Below are 22,617 nucleotides of genomic sequence, written 5' to 3'. Positions count from 1 at the left end.
AAGAAGCCAACCAGATTGAACTCCTTACTTCTTGTGAATTTAACACCAAAATCACTTGTACCTTTGACATATCGAATCACTCTTTTGGCAGCCCTAAAATGCAATTCACTTGCACAGTGCATAAACCTGGATAAGATACTTACAACATTTTGAATATCAGGACGGGTTGCTGTAAGATACATCAAGCAACCAATCAAACTTCTAAAATATCCTTCATAAACTTTATCAGCTCCATCTTCCTTACACAGCTTCTCCTTTTGATTCATAGAAGTGCTTGCTTCCTTCCATTCTTCAAGCATGAACTTCTTCAACATCTCCTTGGCATACTTCTTTTGGCAGATGAAGACTTCATGCTCAGCCTACTTAATTTGCATTCCAAGGAAGAAGGTCATCAACCCAAGATCTGTCATCTCAAAAACCTTCATCATTTCTTGTTTGAAGTCCTCAACCAGCTGTGCATTATTTCCTGTCAGCAAAAGATCATCAACATAAAGAAAGACTATCAAAACATCATTAATTTGATGTTTGACATAAAGAGTGGTAGACATGCTTTTTTTAAAGCCTAAGCTCAGAAAATGTTCATCTATCTTGCTGTACCAAGCTCTTGGGGCTCGTTTCAACCCATAAAGAGCCTTCTTGAGAAGACATACCTTGTCCTCATCTCCTTTCTTCACAAAGCCTTCAAGCTGCTCAACATAAATTTCTTCCTGCAAAACGCCATTTAAAAATGCTGATTTTACATCAAGCTGATACACTCTCCAATTCATTTGAGCAGCTATAGCAAGCAAAAGCCTTATGGTGTCCAAACGAGCATTTGGTGTGAAAGTGTTTGAGTAGTCCCCACCAAAAACTTGAGCATATCCTTTCACCACAAGTCTTGCTTTATGCTTGTTGATTGAGTCATCTAATAAATGAAATAATTGCACTTAATTTATATGTTAATCCATTTGAATTATGTTATTTTCAAACAGAATTACGCTTGGTATTCGTTGTTTTTGTGTTGTGCAGGAAATAAGCCACTATTGGATGATTGATGATGATTAGGGACAATTTTGACGTCGAACTGTTGATAGAATAGAGCCGCAGCTCCAAGGAACTAGCGCCACAGTGCTAAGCCATCACATGAAGCAACAAGCGCCGCAGCGCCACCAAGGCAGCACTGCAGTGCCCATTGTTTGAAAGATAAGCGCCACGAGCGCAGTGTCGCGGCGCTACACTACCAAGAGAGTAGCACCACAAGCACAGCACCGCTTCACTACACTGCCAAGAGACTAGCGCCTAGGCAGCGCCGCGACGCCACACCTTCGAGGAACAGGCGCCTAGGCGCTGTACAAGCAACGCCGCGGCGCTAATGGCGGCGAGACTAACACAATTGGGATTTCGTTTACAGCCCATGGATGAGAATAAAAGGAAAAGAGGGCTTCAAAGCAGAAGGGAGCCATTTTTGGAGAGAAATTCACATGATAGACAAGAGGACACACGAGACGAAGAATCAGAGCGCAAAGATCAATCACGAAGACAAAGAACGACGAATCTGAGGACAGAGACGCCACTTTTGATTTGTCATCTAATCTTTCACTTCTTTAATTTCTCATGTTGCGATGTCTAAATCTTTGAACATGTTTTGTTTTTGTTTAGATTTTGTTATGAACTAATTTTCCCGTCTAGAGGATGATGTAGCTTTGTGGTTACGATAATTTGACTCGGTTTTCTATATGATTGAATTACGTTTTGATTTAATTGTGTTTATTTATTTTTATTCAACTGAAATTTACTAGCCATAAATTGTTTGTTGTCTGATTGATTTTACAACTTGGGAGAGAGACTAGGATTATAGATCATTAGAAACACATCTTTGAATGTTTATATTGTTCGGAAAGCGTATAACTTTAGCGAGGCCTAGGTAAGAATATCGTTTGCATTTATCATTTAAACCTAGATTCTTATTAAGAATGTTTGAATCGAAGTTTGAATGATACATTTTATTCGTCACTTGGAAAGGGGGAATAAAATACTTAAGTGTTCTTGGCCATCAAATAATTTGAATTTATGAGTATAAATTCGACCGGGAATCTTTATCATGGAAACTTAGTGTAATCCCCAAATTTTTTAAAAAAAGAATAAATTACTGTTCACAAGTTACTGTTCAAGCACTACGGGCGCTTGAATAGTAGCGCCTAGGCGCTAGAATATAGCGCCTATAGCTGTGGGATTTTGGCGCTGAAAAGTGGCGCTGAGGCGCTACAGATGCAAAAAATCAATATGTTAGCCCACCTTCACCTCCACCAATCATTTTCCTCCTCCTTCACGCAAACCCTCATCCATCTCCTCTCCATTTTTGAACTTATTCCTCATTTTACGGGTGATTCGTTCAAGAAAAATATGAAGTGAAGGTAGATTTGTAATCCTCTCATCACATGCTTCAAGATGATGTAAGTATTTCCCAATTTTATTCAAGTTTGGAAATATGTTGAAATTTGAAATTGATATTTGAGTTTATGTTTGAGATATTAAGATGTTGAAGATGTTGTATTTGAGTTGGTTTGAATTTAAAAACGATATGAGAATGATTTCTTTTTTATGTGCAAAGAACAATTTTTACACCTTCTGTATTTTGTGTATATGTGATAGTTGTGTTTGGATTTTGGAGTAAGGGTCTTCATAAACTTGTAGATCATTAAGTTGGATTCGATTTGGTTCTTGAATCACTCAATTCCAGGAAGAATTGAAAGATATACATGATTTTTACCAAACCTGGTTTGGAACTCCGAGTTAGTGCAGAATTGTGTACATGCCTTCTGTTTATTCGAGTTATGGAATTTATTGGTTGGGATTCTGGATTGATATTCAAATGAAAGTTATAAAAAATTGTCTTATCTTCGAAATGATACCAAATTTGCTTGATTCTATTGGATATCGAGGAAGTTATGCTCAAAATACTAAAATGTGCCATAAATGTATTGACGCAAAATTTGTGGGAATTATGTTGTATGTTTCAGATTATGAACAACTGGGTAGACTTTAGGGGTTCAAGACTTCTCAACTACATCTTTTGATCTCTTTTTTGTAATATTTGAAAGGTATGTTATGGTCGATAACATACGAGGTAAAAATATCATTTTTATTTTAAATTGAAAATTCTATGGATCAATGAATTACTTGTGATTTGATGATGATTGTTGTCTTGAGATGAGTTTAATATGATATCGAGATGATAATATTGATTTGCATCATACATTGCATATGAGCCACTGTTCGATTCAGATTTGATATGACGGAGGTCGCCTTGATTTATTGATTTGTTGGACGTATGAGGTATAGTTGAGTTGGCATAGTGTATGCGGAGGTCGCAGCTATGGCCTGAACACTCTCTATAGGCGCACCATATTCTTGGAATTGTAGAACACAGAACCCCACCCTGAGTGGATGAGTCGGTGGATGTTGCTGGGGGATTCTCTTCCCTTTGGTATCCTATGACCAGATGATTCACTTGATCTTGAGATTTATTGATAGCCTACAACTTCTTATCATGCATTGCATCTTTATGAATTTTATATGAACTATTTGTCATGTTAATTCTCATATGTTATTGGTTGTATCATACTGGGTTTATACTCATCGGCACGTCGGCTACCTCTTGTTTTCATGTGCTTGACGGTAGGTGAAGCGAGGCTTGGGATGCCAGACTCCAGCTCTAGGCGAGGAGATACGAGTTAGAATGAGATTCTCGGGTCTTAGGAGTTATTTGATGATGTTTGAATTATTTTGGCTCACTAGTTATTTTGGCATGTTAAAACTTATATTTCAAACATTCGAAACCCTTAATTTATTTTGACGATTTTTATTTCGGGTTGTGAACAACAGATTATGTGTTTTACTAAATCGTTTGGTTGTTACAATTATAATTATTGGTATTAATGTCGGACCCGGGGCCCCACACTTAGTGAAATCACTCATCTAGATATTTTCTCATTGATATTTTCTCGGTTCGGTGATTAAATTAATATTTATTTGAAATTAATTCATTTTCGGCAAACCGAACCTTTTATTGAATTTTCTAGATAAAGTCGTGACTATTTTAATTATAAGCACTGATATATTTTTACATACACACTCCTCGTGGGAACGATACTTTACTTCCGTATATTAAAACTTGACAAACGTGCGCTTGCAAGCAGAAAATACACAACACTATCAACATTAAGCTTGGTTCTGTACACCCACTTGACTCCAATCACCTTCCTATTTTGGTGTCCATAACCAACTCCCATGTTTTGTTTTTCTCAATCATGGACAACTCTTCCTTCATTGCAGCCATCCAATTCTTGCCTTTCATTGCTGATTCAAAATTTGCCGGTTCACACATGTCTATATTGCACCTTGCATAAATGTCAGTGATTGATCTAGTACCTCTTACAGGAGCATCATCTACCATTTCATTCTGCCAATTTTCATTTTCATCCGTGCTTGAAACATGAAACTTAAGCTGCATATCTGCTACAGTTTGGCCATTCTTCTTTGCCTTATCCCAGTTCCACTCTTCATTTTCCACGAAATGAACATCTCTGCTTATAAAAATTTTCTCAGTTTGCGGTTGGAAAATTTTATAAGCTTTTGCAACAGTTCTATAGCCGATAAAGATGCCTGGAATTGCTCTTTTGTCTAACTTGTCTCTCTTGATTTATGGAACATGAGTGAAGCACAAACAACCAAATACTTTGAGAAAACTTAGAGATGGTTTATGACCATACCAAGCCTCAGAAAGTGTCTGATCCTTACTGCTTTTGTTGGCAGTCTATTTTGCAAGAAAACTGCAGTATGAGCTGCCTCTGCCCAAAACTGTTTGGGTATATTCTTTTCATGCAACATACATCTAGTCATTTCTAAGGTGTATTTGTTTTTCCTGTCACTAACTCCATTTTGTTGCGGAGTGTATGGGGCTGTTAACTGATGCTCAATGCCAGCTTCTTCACAAAATGGATTGAAATTTTATGAGGTATACTCCTTGCCTTATCAGTCCTCAATATTTGAATTTGGTTGCCACTTTGATTTTTCACAATCTTCTTGAACTTCAAGAATACTCCAGACACTTATGATTTGAATTTTAAGAAACAAATCCAACACATTCTAGTGAAATCATCAATAAAAGCAACATAATATCGACTACCTGCTAATGAGGGAGTTCCCTGAGGTCCAGAAACATTTGTGTGGACTAATTGCAGCTTATAGATGGCTCTCCATGCTGACTTGGGAAATGGCTTTTTGTTTTGCTTTTCAAATTGACAAGCCTTACAGGTTGATATGTGATCATCAAATTCTGGAAGATCAATTGCCATCTTTTTGGACTTCATCTGCAGTAGCCCTTGGTGGTGATAGTGCCCGAGCCTCTTGTGCCACAACATAAGAGGCTTTCTTTTGTTAGAAAAGTTAATTGCTCATCCTGCATTGGATTGAGTGAAAAGCTCCTCCCTGCCATCTTAACTTCAAACATATTTTGGCATGTATCATCCTCTATCACACATGCCTTCTCCATGAACATCACTTTGAATCCTTTATCTATTAATTGACCAACACTGAGCAAGTTTTGATCAATATCTGGTACATAGAGAACATCGGTGATCAACTTGGTTCCTGAACAGCTTGCAATGGCTACGGTGCCTTTTCCTTTTACTGCAATATATTCACCGTTCCCAATTCTGACCTTCTTGGACTCGGTGCTCTTCAATTCTTTGAACAACTCCTTGTCATGTGTAATATGATTAGTGAAGCCACTATCAATGAGCCAGTTTTCACTTGTTTCATGACTCGTGAAACAAGTTGCAACGAAAAGCTGGTCTTCTTCTTCTTGATCTGCCACTTGTGTTTCATCTTCTTGCTGCTGATTTTTATTCTTGCAAATGACATCTTAATGTCCCATTTGATTGCACTTGCTGCACTTTGCATCTGGTCTTCTCCAGCACTTGAAAGGAGGGTGACCTTTCTTGACACAATATTGACATGGAGGGTAATATTTCTTTATTACTGATATTTTATTTCCAATTTTGCTTCTGTTCCCAGGTGTAGAGCTTTGTTCACTTACAGGCCTCCTATTCTTTTCATCATCTTGATGCTTGAATGGTAGATCTCCTCCGAAGGCTCCTTCTTACCTCATTACACGCCTCTGCTCTTCTGCTTGCAAAGCACTTGGGAGTTCTGCCAGAGCAATCTTTGACAAATACTTCGTGTTTTCTAAGGTAGTGATGGTAGCCTCAAATCTTTCAGGCACTGTTACAAGGATTTTCTCAACAATCCTTGAATCTTCAAGAGAAGAACCCAATAACTTGACACGATTTGCTATGTTGAGTAGTCTGTCAGAATATTCCTTTATGGTTTCTGTGTCCTTCATCTATCTCAAAGTCACGAACTAGGTTCAGCACCTGCATCCCTCGAATTATTTCATCTCCTTCATACTCAGTTTTGAGATAATCCCAGATCTCCTTTTCCGTTTTCAATGACATGAGACGAGTGAAGATCATGGAGGAAACTGCAGCAAAAAGGCAGGCTTTTTCCTTGGAATTATTTGTCTTCTTCTCCTTCTGTGCTTTAATTTGTGCCACGGTGGGATTGTCCGGGAGAAGAGGAATGTCATAGTCTTCTTCCACTGCTTCCCAGAGATCCAAAGCTCCCAGGTATGTCTCCATGTGCACTGCCCAGGTCTGATAGTTATCTTCATCAAACACCGGTGGAGCAACTGAAGAAAACTAGATTTGGTCTCCATAAATGCTCAAACTCACACACAGGTCCCTTAAGAAGAAAGCTCTGATACCAAATTGTTGGTAATTTTAAAATGAGAAAGAAGAGAAAATTGAAATAAATTGCTACAGACTAAAAGGAAATCAGAACTCACACTTTTTTCAACATGAAGCATTACAATTTAAAGCTTAAAAAATAACAAACCTCTAACAAACTGGTCCTAAATAAAACAGCCATGAAAAACATAACATGAACACCACACCACACCACAACTAACTCCTAAGAATGAGGAACAACCTTGACTCAATAAAACTTAGACACGTTCAGCAGTCCTATGCATGCATTCCAACAGTTTCCAGTACAAGAATCACGGAGATGGGGCAAATTTTGATGGGACGGGTGTCATTCTGGCGCATGCTTTTGCACCAATAGATGGACGACTTCATTTCGATGCGGATGAGAAATGGGTAGATGGAGTTGTGTTGAGACAGATTGACATTCAGACAGTAGGACTGCATGAATTAGGGCAAATTGTTGGACTTTTACATAGTGGTGATGTGAAGGCTGTCACGCCCCGCGATCGGGGTTAGTCGACATCGGTGTTGTTCATCAATCACACGATCGAAAAACAACCAGCCTCGTAGCACAGTATACATCGAAACCAGTTTATTTCATAAATCTCAAAAATTACCAATGTCTTTACAACTGAAAAAAAATAATGCGGAAACGTCTACAAGGAACAGAAACTACGAAAAATTCGAAATAACAAAACATGGCTACTAATACATCTTGTGAATCACCATCCCCAAAACATTTCGGACTCCTCATCCTCAACCTGTTCTTCGGATAATTCTGGGAAGGGGAGAGTAAGGGGTGAGTATCTTGGGAAATACTCAGCAAGTGGGGGCGTATCGAGCACAACATAAAAAAATATTTACTCCATTTTCGAGAACAACACATAAATATCTCATACTTTTCGTAACGTAACATCATATTCATAACATAACAGCACTGCAATTTTTCCACCTACTATGGTTTACTGATATCAGTCTCTATGTTTTAATCCTCTAATGAGGCGAGGCCATAAAATAGTTCTATCCCACCGTGAAGGGTCATATGTTGGAATTCCACTCATTTTCAGGGAATCATCACAGTGCCAACACGAAAACCAAAATTTAAAACGTAGAGACAGAACGGCGGTGCTCGACCGAATTTTCAAAAAAAAAACGAACACATGCATAAACCGAAAATTTAACCACTTAAAACAGCCCACTTACCTTAGATCTTGCTGAAAAAAAACGTGAAAGAAAGGGGGTTTCTTGCACTGGAATTTTCGAAATTCCTACTTCGGTGGTTGGACTGCAACAGCGCTTCGCTACTCGGCACACTAAGAGAGCAAGCTCCCGAAAATCCTAGGGAGACTAGGGAGAAAGAAACTCGAAAATATGCTGAGTTAGTAGGTATGATTTTTGAGTTCCAAGGCCCTCCTATTTATAGGGGTTGCCTGCTATCTTGATCGTGTATTATCCGCACGTTTGAACTTGAATCAAATCTTCATCTAGAATCGTGATCTATCCGTGATCTTGGGTGATATCCGAAATCTAAATCTTAATCTAAAGAATATTTCGAAAATTATACACTAACTATCAATAAATTCGAAATTTAGGGGGATCACATTATCCGATAACAAGGACGGCTAAATAGTTAATTAAGAACACGACACAATTTTTACATAAAATGCTTGACCCACTTTCGACCCTGGCACAACTACACCACCAAGCAGAAAGATCAAGAAATACCAAGCTTGTTGAAAATTTTTTCATCCAAAAACTTGAAGTATGCATTTCTCCAAGTCTTCTTATAGAGAAATGTTGTACAGAAGCCCCCGAAGCCCGTCGCAAAACCTAAAGCCATGAATACATAAAACCAGTCCACGTCGTGTTCTGGAACTGGATAATGTTCTTCAGTTCCTGGACTAGGGGTTTTACCAACGATGGCACAAGTATTTTCCAGTGGAGGGCCACAGAGCTCATTCCCTGTAAAAGAGAATTCTGTCAAGCTCTGGAGTTGAGCACCGAGGGGAATTCGCCCTGTCAAGTTATTGTAAGACAGATTCAAATAACTCAGAAACGTCAGGCTAGAAAAGCTGATTGGCATTTCACCAGAAATGTGATTTCTTGAGAGGTCAAGAGATTCCAGCACTCTCATGTTACCAATATTTTCTGGGATCGTTCCACTTAAGGCGTTTCTTGATAGATTTAATGATCTCAATCCAGCAAGGTTGGTGATTTCTGTAGGAATCTCTCCAGAGAGTTTGTTGTTTGAAAAATCGATGCTGCTGAATTGTGAAAGAATGGTGTCATATTCAAGTTCTTGCCCTTTTGTTGTCACCGATGCGCTCTCCATAAAAATGCCCAAGAAATACGAGTAGTAGGTAATATCACCGCTGAAATTCATCAGCTTGGTTTCTGAACTCATGGCTGCCATGTTATTGAGACAATTCGGTATAGAACCAGAAAACTTGTTGTTAGCCATGTCAAGAATATGAAGAAAGTTTAGCTTACAGATTTCGGGAGGAATTTCACCGGTGAATGAATTTGAGTGCATGATCAGAATCCTCAACCTGGAAAGAACTGTACCAATCCAACCTGGAAATTTTCCAGAAATATCGTTTCCTGAAAGATCGATCTTTATCAGCATTGAACAATTCTGCAGAGCAGAAGGGATCGGCCCTGATAAAAAGTTATTGAATAAGTTTAATGACAATAATTTCGCAAGCATCCCCAAAGATCTTGGAATGGTTCCAGACATATTGTTGTTCCCCAGATTTATGACTTCTAACGATGGCCAATTCATCCAGCAGTCCGGGATTTCTTCAGAAAGTTGATTTCCCCCAAGATGAAGAATAGACAAAGAATATGTATATTCAGTACTTACGTTGCATAAAACATGAGAAATTCCCCCTGAAAACGAGTTGTTTGACAGATCCAGTTCTTTCACACCATATGTTATCATCGGTAATGGACCGCTAAATTTGTTGGAACTCAAGTAAATCCAACCTGGACTCATTACATCTGGAAGCCGACCATGCAATTCATTGTGAGAAAGATTTAGATAATCTATGGTAGATAAGTTCCAGAACCATGTGGGAATCTCCCCGGATATTCCAGTATTCGATAGGTCCAGCCCACCAATGTTTCTTTGAGTTTGAAGCCATACTGGGATTTGCGAACCCAGATTCCATGAATTCAGAAAGATGGTATTTAGCTGGAATGGTGGAACCCAATCTTGATTCACTTCCAATATCAATTGATTTCCAGAAGCTGAAATGATTGTGATATTTGTTAGATTGGAAAAGTGATTTTCAGTGACAATTCCTTCCAGCATGTTATTCTCTATTACAAGCACTTGTAAGCTGAAAAGCCGGCCGAAACTCAGAGGAAAATCTCCGGTCAATTTGTTGTTGTCTAATCGCAAGGTTGTTAAAGATGACAGGTTTCCTAAATTGGCAGGAATCAAGCCCGTAAACGAATTATTACCTAGATCAAGTGACTGAATATTCTTGAATTCTCCAAGTTGTTCAGCTAATAAACCAGAAAGCCGATTCGCTCTCACGGTTAGCACCTCCAGGGAAGCTATAAAGCATTCAGACATACTTTCTCCAAAAACTTCGGAGATGTTTCCTTCGAAATTGTTGAAAGATAGATCAAGATTTTGCAAGTTGCAGAACTTTCCAACTTCCATTGGGATTCTCCCTGATAGCATATTCACATTTAAATGGAGACTTCTCAATGAACGCAGATTTTCAATTTCATTTGAAATGGCTCCAAAAAGAAAGTTGTTATTCAAAGATAGAAACTCGAGATTGCTACAACTGAAAATCCAATCAGGTACGGTGGAATTAAACTTGTTTCGGGAGAGATCAAGGAAACGGAGTTTACTCAAACCATGAGTAGCATTTGGAATTGGTCCTTCAAACATGTTCTGTTGTAGTTGGAGGGATTCTAATTCAGACAGAGAAAAAATCCAATCAGGCGCCAAAGATTTAAAATTGTTATCAGAAAGATCTAGCAATACAAGAGACGAAAAATTTGGGCGATCAATTGGAGAAAAATGATCGAGATTACAACCAGAAAGGTGTAGCTCGATCAAAGAAGGTAGCTTGTTTACTATATCTAACCAATCATGTATTTTGCTCATGTTCACATATGTCAAGTCCAGGTACTCCAAATGAGTGAGATTTGACAACCATTGAAGATCGTCAACGTCTAACATCTGGCTTAAGCCTAAACCACGCAAGTTCGAAAGATTCCTCAGGGATGGAATGGTTCCTTGAAATCCACAAGAAGATATATTAAGATACTCAAGACTTACCAGTGACCCGAAAAAATCTGGAATGTCAGTACCATCAAAATTATTTTGACTTATATCAAGAAATCTAAGAAATTTCAGGTTACGCAATGATGGATCAATCTTGCCTCCCAATCTTGAGTTCCTATCAGGACTCTGAAGTTTCAGTTCAAGAACATGGCCTTTCGAACTGTCGCAGACGATTTTTTTCCATTTGCAGCAGTCATGTTCTGTATCCCAGGAGGACAACATGTTTGAGGGATCAGTAAAAGATTTCTTGAACCTTAGAAGAGATTGTTTCTCCTTTTCAATGCATAATTCTGTCATATTTCTTTGACAGTAGCTCAATTTGAGGGCTGATAAGAACAATACAGCAAAAAAAAAGATTTCAACAGCTTTCTTTGAGTGTCTCATGATGTCTGAATTCTTGAAATGATTCCTCAATTTCTGAAACTAGGATACATATAGTCCAATGTTTTATATCAGCAGTTTTCTTTGATATATAGAGTTTACTGATACAAAGTACACTCACTGTAGGAGTCCATTTATTGGCATGATTCTTGTCTCATTTATTCCAAAAGCTCCTGAGAAAATTTAGAAGAGATTGAACCCCGAAGGCGACACCGTCAATATAAAAAGATCTCTTCTTTAGACTTTGACTTCCACACACAGCCTAAATTTTATTTTATTTTTTGGTGTCACGTATTTCCAAAGTCTGGCCTTACACGCATACCAAAAAAAATATATGTATATATACACACACAAACATATATCTATAATTTTTATATGTTAGTCTACTTCCGTGTCCATCGATTAGGTGTCCCCCATTTATTGAATATGATGAAATTTTTTCAGATTATACATATAATAGATGATTGATACATCTTTGTTGATAGACATGGAGATGAATACGGTAGTGAACAATATATCAAAACCATATATATATATAATATATATATATAGAGGAATAGACGTGTATGTATATATACTCTTGTCTTGATCAACGTACCAACTCCGGTGGACTTGTTCATACAGGTATTTTATGTAGAGTTTGAAGTGACAACCAAAATATTCTAAACAATTTGAAAATGAATGTTTAAAAAAATTAAACCTATTAATCTTCTTTTGTAGTGGGTAATCTTCTCCGGTTATAAATAAAATGGCAAACTTTCTTCATAGTTTCGTTACTTCATCAAATTTTAATTAGTTATATTTATAAAAAACACGTGAATAAAAAATAAAATACTATATCATCTTCAGGGAATTATATCTAATGCAATCCCTGTAATTAACACTAGTAGTAATAATAATCACTATTTTTTCCTCTAATTTTGTTTGAAACACATGATTGTAAATCAAAGTTTTTATTACTTATGAATAATTGAATTATGACGTCGAAGTAAATGTCATTTCTTAAAAATAGAAACTAGTAAAAAATTTATTTTATATTTTAAATTTGCTATATAGATATGTGTTCTTTTTTATCACATTTTATTATTTGTATTTAGATATGATAAGAAGAACTCCTATCCTCTGATTTTAATTATTGATTTGTCTGTTTCGTTTACGTTTATTTATTATTTATTCATTTAAATTTTTATTATTTTGAGACATAATTATCCAATGCATTTGAAGGAAAAATTTAAATTACTATTATTTGATTTAGAGTGATGCACAACCTAAAATTTAAGGCGTCATAGACTAGTTTTGAGGTTGTAGTGCTTGTCATTTATCTTGTAAAAGAATAGTAATCTGTAAATATATAACAGATTTTTCGGTGGAATATATAAATACGTTGGGACATAAAATAAATGATAGTTCTGTAAGCGTAATATTGGACTGATTTTTTTATGATTGTTAATTGTCTGTATGTGTCCAAAAAAGAGAGCAAAAAACTTGTTTAAGTATAAGTTTAGTTCATTTATAGAGAAAATATATGTCTAAACATAAACAGAATAATAGAGAACCAAACAAAAAATATCATAATTTTCATTTCACATTAGACAAATTTGTTACTAAGAACAATGATGTGTTGTCATTTGTGGTGAATGATGTGGAGAAACCAAATGAGTCTTCAAGAAAAAACAAGAGGAAATAAAATGGAGTAAGACTCGAAATGGAAACGAATAAAATAAACAAAATAAGAAAGCCATAAGAATATAGTAAGGAAAATATCAAAGAGATTAATAAAAATAAAATCTAATGATGAAAAAGAAACATGAAAATCAAATATTATGATGATATTGATGAATTTAATCGTACAAAGAAGCAAGAAAAATAAAAAAATTTAAAAAGATGAAAAGAATATTCAATAATTAAAAAATCAAACGCGGAAAAGATTGGAGAAATTAAACCGTGGTTGTTTGAAATGATAGATAAACTGTGAAATAATATTTATTATTGAATGATTTGTGAAAAATTATTTGCCTACATTGATTTGCTAATTTACGTCCAATATTCATAGTGCACTCAAATTTGTTACTCATGTGCAACACACGTGCTTTTCTACTAGTATATATGTATATGTGGCCCTTATGGTTTTGTCCTCATTTTTGTTCATTTAATAATTATTATTTTTTGTGCTCCTTCATGATATTTTGTATTGGTTTTAATAAACTTTGGTGCTTCATAATATTTTGCGTTTCTTTTAATGAATTAATGAATAGATTATTGAATGGTTTTAATTTGTTTATCTGCTTTCGTTTCAATGTCTCACTACAAAAAAGCGGTTTTTTATGGGAGGAAAATTGAATGTTAGGCTAGGTTTGGATCAAATCGTTTGTGTTGTCTTACCTTATAAGTGTGTTTTTGACACCACTCCTATTTATATAATAATTGCTGGTACATACCGTTAAATCTATTCTATTCTATTAAAGTTGAGGACATGATAGTAACCAACTAGGAAGGAAACCAACTTTTTCTTCCAACTTTACCTTTATATGATACTAATATTACAATTTTGTTTTTTGTTTTTGTTTTTTAAATTTCCACACACACTTTTATTTTTATTTTAATATTTAAAATATCAATTTAGTCCTTCCATAATTTGTCAAATTTCACTTTAGTCCATCGATTATGATAAAAAAAGACTGTACACACACGCATCGCGTGTGCATATTAACTAGTATGTATTAAAGATTTACGTATATTATACATAAACGCATGTGCTTTGACAGCTAATTTATATAAATTGTGCAAAAAAATATTGATTATACAAAATGGATTCTTTTACATTTGAAAGAAATAACCATCTTTCTTCATTCTATTATTCATATTTAATTTTATCCATTTCATGATTTTATTACCCGTAAATTGTAAAAAAAAAAAAAAAAGAGTGTATGTTGGGTAAACAAAAAAACAGGTAGCGTTTTTACTGGGAAAAAAATTTACGACGTAAATTGTAAAAATTCAGCTGTTACGACTTTGTTCAAATTCTGAATAATGGCAGCTTTGTGTCACTTTGAATGATAAGCTAATGGCCTCTTGATTGCCATTCATAATCCACTCGACTGTCATTTAAAATTGTAGTGGTAGGTTAAGGGTTCTCACATGAAGTCTTTAAAAGCTTTGTTCTGCAGGCAATCCCAGACTTTGTATACTTTATTGCTATGATCCTCCTGTAACATCTTTACACGAATTCATATTTCATACACTGGGAACTTGATTTTTAAATGCTGACACAACTTTAATTCATACAATATCAAAACTGAACAAAGAAGAAAAATGAACAAGAATTCAGATTTGTACTCCTTATATGCTAGAGATATTAGAAATTCGATTTTATAATTTAAGCTTCTGTCTCGAAATCTCAAAATCCACAAACCAAAATCACAGCGTTCAGTACTGGTTGCCACCAAAATCATCATTCAAGGACATAAACAAAAGCATTACTTGTTTTTCCCATCAGCTTCACTGCCTCCGATTGCTCAAGACATCATCAGGAACCACTTTGAGAAGCTTGCGCTGCTTGGACTTGGCAATCTTTTTCAGTGTCTTAGGATTTGTGATCTTTTGAAGCCTAGTCCCTGATTTCAAAATATTTTCCTGCTTCTTCTTCTCATTCTCCTCGCGCCTCTTCCGCTTCTCCTGTTTGTTCTGTCGTATCGCCTCCTTCAGCTCATTCATCCTCTCTCTGTAAGCTTTCTTTATCTCCTTTTCCTTCATTCTCTGCTCCGCAGTGGTACCTTTCCTGCTCACATGAACCCGCGACGCCCGATGAGTTCGAACTTCTTTCCACTTCCTTCCCGACACCTTCCCTGCAATCACTCCGTCGTAGGTAGGTCTCCCTAGAGAAGATGGCACGTTGGGGTCAGAGGAGGAAGGAACAGCATGCTTTTTCGATGGTGGTGGATTTCCGTCGTCTAAGTCCATGTCCGCCTCTTCCGGTGATGGATGCAGAAGCTGTAACTTTTCTGCTTCATGTTGGGATCTCTTGCGCTTTAAGGTTTTACCGCCAAATCCCTCATCCAGGCAACGAAAATCAATAGTGCACGCCATTACTGTTGATTCAACCACACTCAAATTAAAATATAGCATACATATATACAAGATTTAAGGTCTCATGTTTCAAATTATGTTTAAAATCAGATCAATGAAACATTGCTCTAAAGCAATAGAAAACAAATTAGTTTCATTAACAGAAATCAATAACAAGAAATCAGAGTATTCTTGAAAAATTATTATACAATTCGCACTTAAAAGTGTGATGCCAAATACGAGTTTTCAAAGTTATGATCTAAATAACTTAATCATATGAAATGCAAGTTTAAAACTTGCCAACTTTCTAGGATTGTAAAAGACTAAAAATCTAAACTTCAAGTAAACTGACATAATTTAAAATTGGAAATATCAAATTAACATGGCTTTCGAAATACAGAACATAATTTTGTTTAAAACTTGATTCAAATATAATTAAAAGCCAATAACAAAAATTTAGATTCAAAACATAACAATTAAAAATGAATGTTAGTTTAACAAAACTTTTAAAAACCATTTTTCAACACCCGACCAAAACAAAGGTAGAAATCCTCGACAATAACTGAAGGTACAAAATGTTAATGGTAAGGGCTTGGTTCAAAGGCAGCAGCAAATAATTCCTTCGAATTCCTTAGTTATTCTTGCCACACAATCCAATATGTGAGATTTGAGAACTTGGTTCAAATGAAGCAGCAAGAAACATTGATTGGAGCCATAGAGTGGTAAGCGCTGTGAGAAGGCGAAGATTCTAGGGATGGGCATATAATGCTCAAAACTGAATGAACCCAATTCATTTTCCTACTAAACTAAACCAACCATGCTTTTTTAATTAAAATCAATCAAACAGAACCTATTTAAAATTGGTAATTTCAGTCAGTAACCAACTTAACCCATTTTTTTCAGGATAAAAATTTAAGAAATAGATAATCAACAACTAAATTTATTGGTTTTTCTAGAGCTTAATAATACTTATTCAAGCACACACTGCAGCTTTCTACGTGTCTTCATTTCAGGAGAAAATATGCTAGAACCCTGAATAATGGAATTTAAATAATATACCAACACAGTTTCATACACCGACTATATGTATCATCACAGTTCATGACATAAAATTACAAAACAAGGAAAATCAATCAATTTATTCCCATTCAAGACCACATAAAATCAATCTCAGGCACAAAATTGGTAAATACAATATAAAAAATCAATAGAATGTTAAAAAAGAACAATTAACACATCAAGAACACACTAAATTCCCTGATTAAAATTTTAGGGTAGCTGACACTAGGATTTGGGAAGAGGAATCCCGAAGGAGGATCGGTACATGAGAAAAAGAGAAAACATTAACATATAGGACACATTTTGAAGAGTTTTGTTAGAGTAAAGCAATTGGAAAGCAGCCCAACCTTTCGTAAGCGTTGATTTCTTACCCGTCGTAGCGCCTACAGACGGAGAAAAGAAGAGGATTCCGACGATGCTACGGCAGAGGCTATCGAGGCCAGATCCCGGAGCAGCTGCAGTAAAGTCAATCGATGTGAGATTGAGCGAAGCTAGGGCAACTGGGCGAATGCCAGAGGTTTAAGCGATTTGTATGTATGGGCAAGCCACAGAGCCCAATTTTGAAAAAAAAAATGTAACAGAAGCCCAAACCAACACCCAATAGATAAATTCAATATATATATATATATATATATATATATATATATAACTAAATCGATTTTTGATAGGGAGCAATTTAATCCATTTAAATACTTTTTTAAAATAAAAACGAATTTATGAATTAACTTAATTGAATTTATAAATTAAATCAATTCAGTTCCAAAATCTGGTCTGGTTGCTGATTATTTATAACTCATCTGATACGTAAATCTCAAATTTGAACCGAAGTTTGTGAGACATGATTTAACAAAACTCTCCTAGCTAAAAAGATCGAATTGGTCAATTTTTAATGCATCATAGGTGCATTCCTACAAAAAGTTGTAAATAAATATTAATTTAAAATAAAAAATTTTAAGATTAGGTTTCTTGTGAGACGGTCTCATATATTTACATTTGTGAAGGATCGACTCAGTCCATATTTGGAGTCAAAAGTAATAATTCTGGCATTAAAAAAAATATTACATTTTTATGGGTCAGATCAGGTAGATGATATGTCTCACAAAATTGATCTGTGCGACGATCTCATTGGAGTTTTTGAGAAACATTAGAATGAGATTGATGAAAATGCCCCGTGTGAACAAATTTTTTTCTATTCGATCTGTATTTTGTTCTCAAAAAATAATGTTGTTTTTTCTGCCAAATCCATGTCATTAATTCAACAATTCCAACATCACATTTGGTCAGAAATTGTATCTGGCAATTATAATTCTTACTTTTAAAATCAATTTGGATTGAAATATGATAAAGTTCTCTCCATCTTTAACGATAGATAACCATCGCCTGATGTGCAACGGCTTCAGAGAGCAAGTCTTTGAGATAACCTCTTTGGTCAAGCCCATCGCCAGCCCATCCCATTTGGTTACAAAAAAGTTTTATCTCAAACTTTCAACTAACATCGACTTCAGTTGTTGATAAGCATAAATCATATCATTTTTTTTAACACAAAAAACTCGTGTGGATGAAGCAATTGGTCGAAGATTATGGTTTTCATACTAAGATCTTGATTATTTACTGTGATAACTCAAGTGCTATTGATATTTCAAAAAATTCATTACAACACTCTCGAACAAACACACTGATATTGGACATAATTTTTTTTTTTTTTTTTTGAGATTTGGTTGAGAATGATATAATTCGAATGAAATTTTTTGGAACTGAGAACCAACCGACTGATATTTTCACAAAACCTTTGGATTTCGATAGATTCTCTAACCTTCGGAAGTCTATCAGCTTGTGTGCATATTGTTCACTCATGCGTGTTGTTGTGGGTCTTGCAACACCCGTGACAACATCTTACATATATGTACTTTTATAGGATGCTAGATATATTGCATATATCATTAATTCTGTTTTGTGTAAGTCTGTACAGTGATGACTATTTCCTGGTTTGCTCTCAGTTGTTGTTTAAATTTTTCAAGTACCAGAATGTGGTTTATTCTCAATCTAAGTCATCAAGTAGTTGATGATGTTCGTGTATTCCATGATCTCGTCCAATGTGAAAAATGACTTGAAAAATTTGAGCTAAAATGAAAAAAACTGAAAAGATGAGAAAATAGAATCAAATTTTTTTAGAAAAAAATGAAAAAAGCTATCTAGAAGAGTCTAATGAAGACTGTTCTTCTAGTGCGAGAGCTATCACTTCTAGGTCAAAATACATATAAAAAAATCTACCTAGAAGAATCCAATGAAGACCGTTTTTTGGTGTGAGAGCAACCATTTCTAAATCAAAAGAAATTTCTTGAAAGTTTGACTCAGAATTAGGAGTGTTGCCAGGAGGTGTTGCCACCACCAATTACATACATACTACAATATGATCATATATTGCCTGACACTTCTTTTTTATATCATACTTGAGGCAGAATTAGGACATATGTTCTGATTGTTATGTGATTTTATTTTGCTCAGTGGGCTACCAGCTTTTAATCTATAACATTTGAAGAAAACCCTAATCTTCTTGATTTTGAATTTTCTGGATTTTATTGGTAAGTGGTTTAAATAGTTATAGGGTTGAACCTGAATGTTTTTTTAAATTAAAAGATTGCACTAGTTCAGATTTGTTTTACTGTTGGATGAAGGAGTAAATTTTGATTACATAATTGAGTTTGTTTTGGGAGAAATTTACCGCCGGAAGCTATAGCTTTTAAATGATTGCAATAATTGAATCTCAAGTGGTTATGTATGAGTTATTGGAATAGGAATTCATTCATTTGCTGAATAAAAAAAAGAGTAGAAGATGCAACAAATGCAAAAATGGATGAGTCTAATATCAATGATGATCATGTTGGAGATATTGTTGGAGACGCTTCGTTGTATGTTTGCTTTTCTTTGATTGTTTTATCCATGAGTTTTTAGTCATGTTTGCTTAGTTATCTTGTTCTGTTAATTACAACACTGCACTAATTTGTTTGAATTCATGGAGAAATAACTATCTAACTCAAGGAGAGTTATTATACAGGGAGATAATGCATATCAGAAAGATAATATCATTTTTGAATGTTTAGTCTAAAAAATAAAGAAGGTTGAAAGAATATTTTATTTCTCAATCAATTTTTCTTTGTTGATAATATTGTGATATCAACATATAAAGTTTTGCTTTTCTAAACTAGTAAGATTTTCTAGAATATTGATATTTATGATAAGATCTCTAGATATTATATCATTGTTCAAAAGAGTATATTTTTAATGAAATTATTGTTTCCATATTTGTGTAAGACTCTATACAAGAAATAAAATCTAAAACAAATAAAGTCTATAAATAAGATATCACTGCTGATGCGTGTGCGTGGTTTTTGGACTTGAAGGAGAGCATTGAAATGCCACAGAAGAGCAATGAATTATGTTAGTGAATTAATAAAAAAAACTCAAGCCAAGACGTATTGAAGTGTTGAGAACATTCAATCACAACACCTAATCGCTGTTTTGATTAATGTGTCATTTATTCGAGAAATTTGGCTTCACGTTTGTTGCATCCGTAGTTTTGATTATATGGTTTGAAATATATGTTTGGATGCAATTTTATCCCTTACTTGTGAAGGGAGTTAGCTTTTATTTGTTTACTAGTATTAATTTCTGTAAACTGATAAGTTTTTTAGTGAACCGTTTTGCTTTGAGATACCACACAAGTATTTATATTTGTTCATGATTTTTTATGTCTTATTTTATTCATTAAAATTTATTTGTGTGTTTAATTAATATATTTCATTGCATGTTGTGAATAAATGTTACAGCACCTCCTGCACACAACACCTAAAGCTGATACACACAATCTTAGTATTTTTGTATTTTTCTGTTAAACAATTCTTTCAATTAGTTAGTGTGAGATTAAACTGAATAAGATGATGAACGAGTAACTTTATTTGTATAGCTAAATGTCATTGTAGGCCTAAGATAAGTGAAATCTTTTTATCTTTGAAATTGTTGGACTCGTATATTAGAATAAATATTGTTTTGGACATTTATTTGAAGCATTACTATTTTTTTTGTCCTTTAAGTATTGTCCTTGAGACGTCCGACTCATGAGATCGACTCACCTCATACACAGGGCTGCGATACATTGTGACAAATTGACTAGTTTCACCATGATTGAAGCTTGATGTCCACATTGTACTTTGTTCTTGAACTTGCCTATAATGGTAATCAGTGATATATCTATCTTCACATGATATCTACACATATATCATTCCAAAGACACATTAAGAATATGACTTACTCAAATTTATTAAGATGGATCCGACTTGCCTTGGATCCTTCTCCTTGTGTGGTGTGTATGCTCCAGAAGCAGCCAAGGGGACACCGTGTTAGGGTTCGTGTGATCCGCAGTTGTTCCTCCTATCTTGTATCGTTGTATATCTGTAGTGATTGATACGTTATATGCAAATTTTATTAATCTTTTAATTGGTCAAAATTTGCTATTTGTGCAATAAGTTTGTCTTTTTTATGTTTAGTCTTATTTCATTTTAGCACAACGACAAACATTATTGCTACTGTTGGGTTATCATTTTTCTCGTGTCTAAATCGCAGCGAAAGTTTAAAAAATTTATTTTGACATTCAAAATATTATCTTAGACACTCATATGATTTAAATTAAAAGAACATATATAGGAAGTTTAATAATATACATTTAGTGAATTTTTACTTGGCTCCAACTACGCCGATATAAGCAGACATAGCTCTTGTTGTAAATTACTACGTACGTTCTTCAAGTCTACTTTCTTCAATCTCCCAATCCCGTCCACGACTAAAAGATTAATTTTTCTTCTAAACAGCACTAGAATATTTAGAAGAAGTTTTCGTTGAGATCAAAAACTCGAGAGGCGGCTCAAACCCTAAAATTTCTTTAGGGTTGGCCGAAATCTAGGAGGAGAGGGGTGAGGGAATACGAAACTCTTGGAATGAATGGAGGCTAGGGTTTCAAGTCTCCTGCTTAAACCATGCCTTCATGACCTAATTTCCATAATATAAGATTTAGGTTCCATAGTTAACATTAATGGGCTTGATAACTAATTGGATTAGTCCAACTAGTTTAATTAATTATATCAAAGTCCATTAAGAACTTTAATTATTTAGTACGTTATACTTGTACTCCTACAAGCTCAATAAATATACTTTCCACTACATTTAATTTAATATTTAATAAACTCAACTTGTGAGTTTAATAATTTAAATTTTCTCAAATTTTATAAATTCACCTCCTTGAATTTATTCTCTCCGAATTTTAAATATCATAAATTCAACTTCTTGAATTTACTATCGCATAAATTCAACTTCTTGAATTTATTCTCTCAAAATTTAATTATCATAAATTCAACTCCTTGAATTTACTATATCATAATTTTATATAAATTCAACTCCTTAAATTTATTCTCTCAAAATTTAATTATCATAAATTCAACTTCTTGAATTTACTATCTCATAATTATATATAAATTCAACTCTTTGAATTTTCTTTCAGCGGGAACAAAATGATCCAGTGCTTGTGTGACCCTTAATGGTTCAGAGATATAGCTAGCCATGGGTTCACAACTCATTGTGTTTCAGGATATTCTCTTTTATTCGGGCTTACCTTAATTTGCCCCATTCCATGCTGAAGGATCGTTTGCTGAGCATCTTTGGGATGCTTCAAACAAAATATTCTCCAATGAGCTGCAATAGCTCGTGTTCTAAGAATATTAACACCGATGAATTAAATCGAGTTTGATTAAAAACCAAGCGGAAGAAACTCGAAGTAATCCTTCGTGAAGAAGACTGTTATATTAGAAAACATTTTATCTTATGTAAACTGAATAACCGAAAAGGGACAGATTAGTTTTTGTATTCATCAGTTCAGTTATGGTGACAACTGAACTGACGGATACTCTAACTGATCCAAACAGTATGAAAACAATAGTTAAACAATTAAAT

The 22,617-nt window shown here is 34.7% G+C and overlaps 2 protein-coding genes across 4 annotated transcripts; both read right to left on the bottom strand.

The window, feature by feature from the left end:
• Window positions 1-8,417: 8,417 nt before the first annotated feature.
• LOC142555215 (receptor-like protein EIX1) lies at window positions 8,418-11,661 on the bottom strand. Of its 2 annotated transcripts, XM_075665970.1 has the most exons (2): window positions 10,272-11,661; window positions 8,418-10,055 (listed from the first exon to the last, which is right to left on the bottom strand). In XM_075665970.1, the coding sequence occupies exons 1-2, from the start codon at window positions 11,494-11,496 to the stop codon at window positions 8,521-8,523; spliced, it is 2,760 nt and encodes a 919-aa protein (XP_075522085.1). In that variant the 5' UTR covers window positions 11,497-11,661; the 3' UTR covers window positions 8,418-8,520. The 2 variants fall into 2 exon arrangements, with proteins under 2 accessions (XP_075522085.1, XP_075522084.1); XM_075665969.1 differs by having other exon boundaries at window positions 8,418-11,661.
• Window positions 11,662-14,846: 3,185 nt separating this feature from the next.
• LOC142555214 (uncharacterized) lies at window positions 14,847-17,149 on the bottom strand. Of its 2 annotated transcripts, none has more exons than XM_075665967.1 (2): window positions 16,965-17,149; window positions 14,847-15,581 (listed from the first exon to the last, which is right to left on the bottom strand). In XM_075665967.1, exon 2 carries the CDS (start codon window positions 15,577-15,579, stop codon window positions 14,992-14,994), a length of 588 nt encoding a protein of 195 aa, XP_075522082.1. In that variant the 5' UTR covers window positions 15,580-15,581; window positions 16,965-17,149; the 3' UTR covers window positions 14,847-14,991. The 2 variants fall into 2 exon arrangements, with proteins under 2 accessions (XP_075522082.1, XP_075522083.1); XM_075665968.1 differs by having other exon boundaries at window positions 16,989-17,145.
• Between the last annotated feature and the right edge of the window lie 5,468 nt (window positions 17,150-22,617).

Source organism: Primulina tabacum, chromosome 9 (assembly GCF_025594145.1).
Source record: "Primulina tabacum isolate GXHZ01 chromosome 9, ASM2559414v2, whole genome shotgun sequence".
Classification (NCBI taxonomy): domain Eukaryota; kingdom Viridiplantae; phylum Streptophyta; class Magnoliopsida; order Lamiales; family Gesneriaceae; genus Primulina; species Primulina tabacum.
Note: the sequence above shows the minus strand (reverse complement) of the source record. Positions and strands in the feature narration are given on the sequence as shown.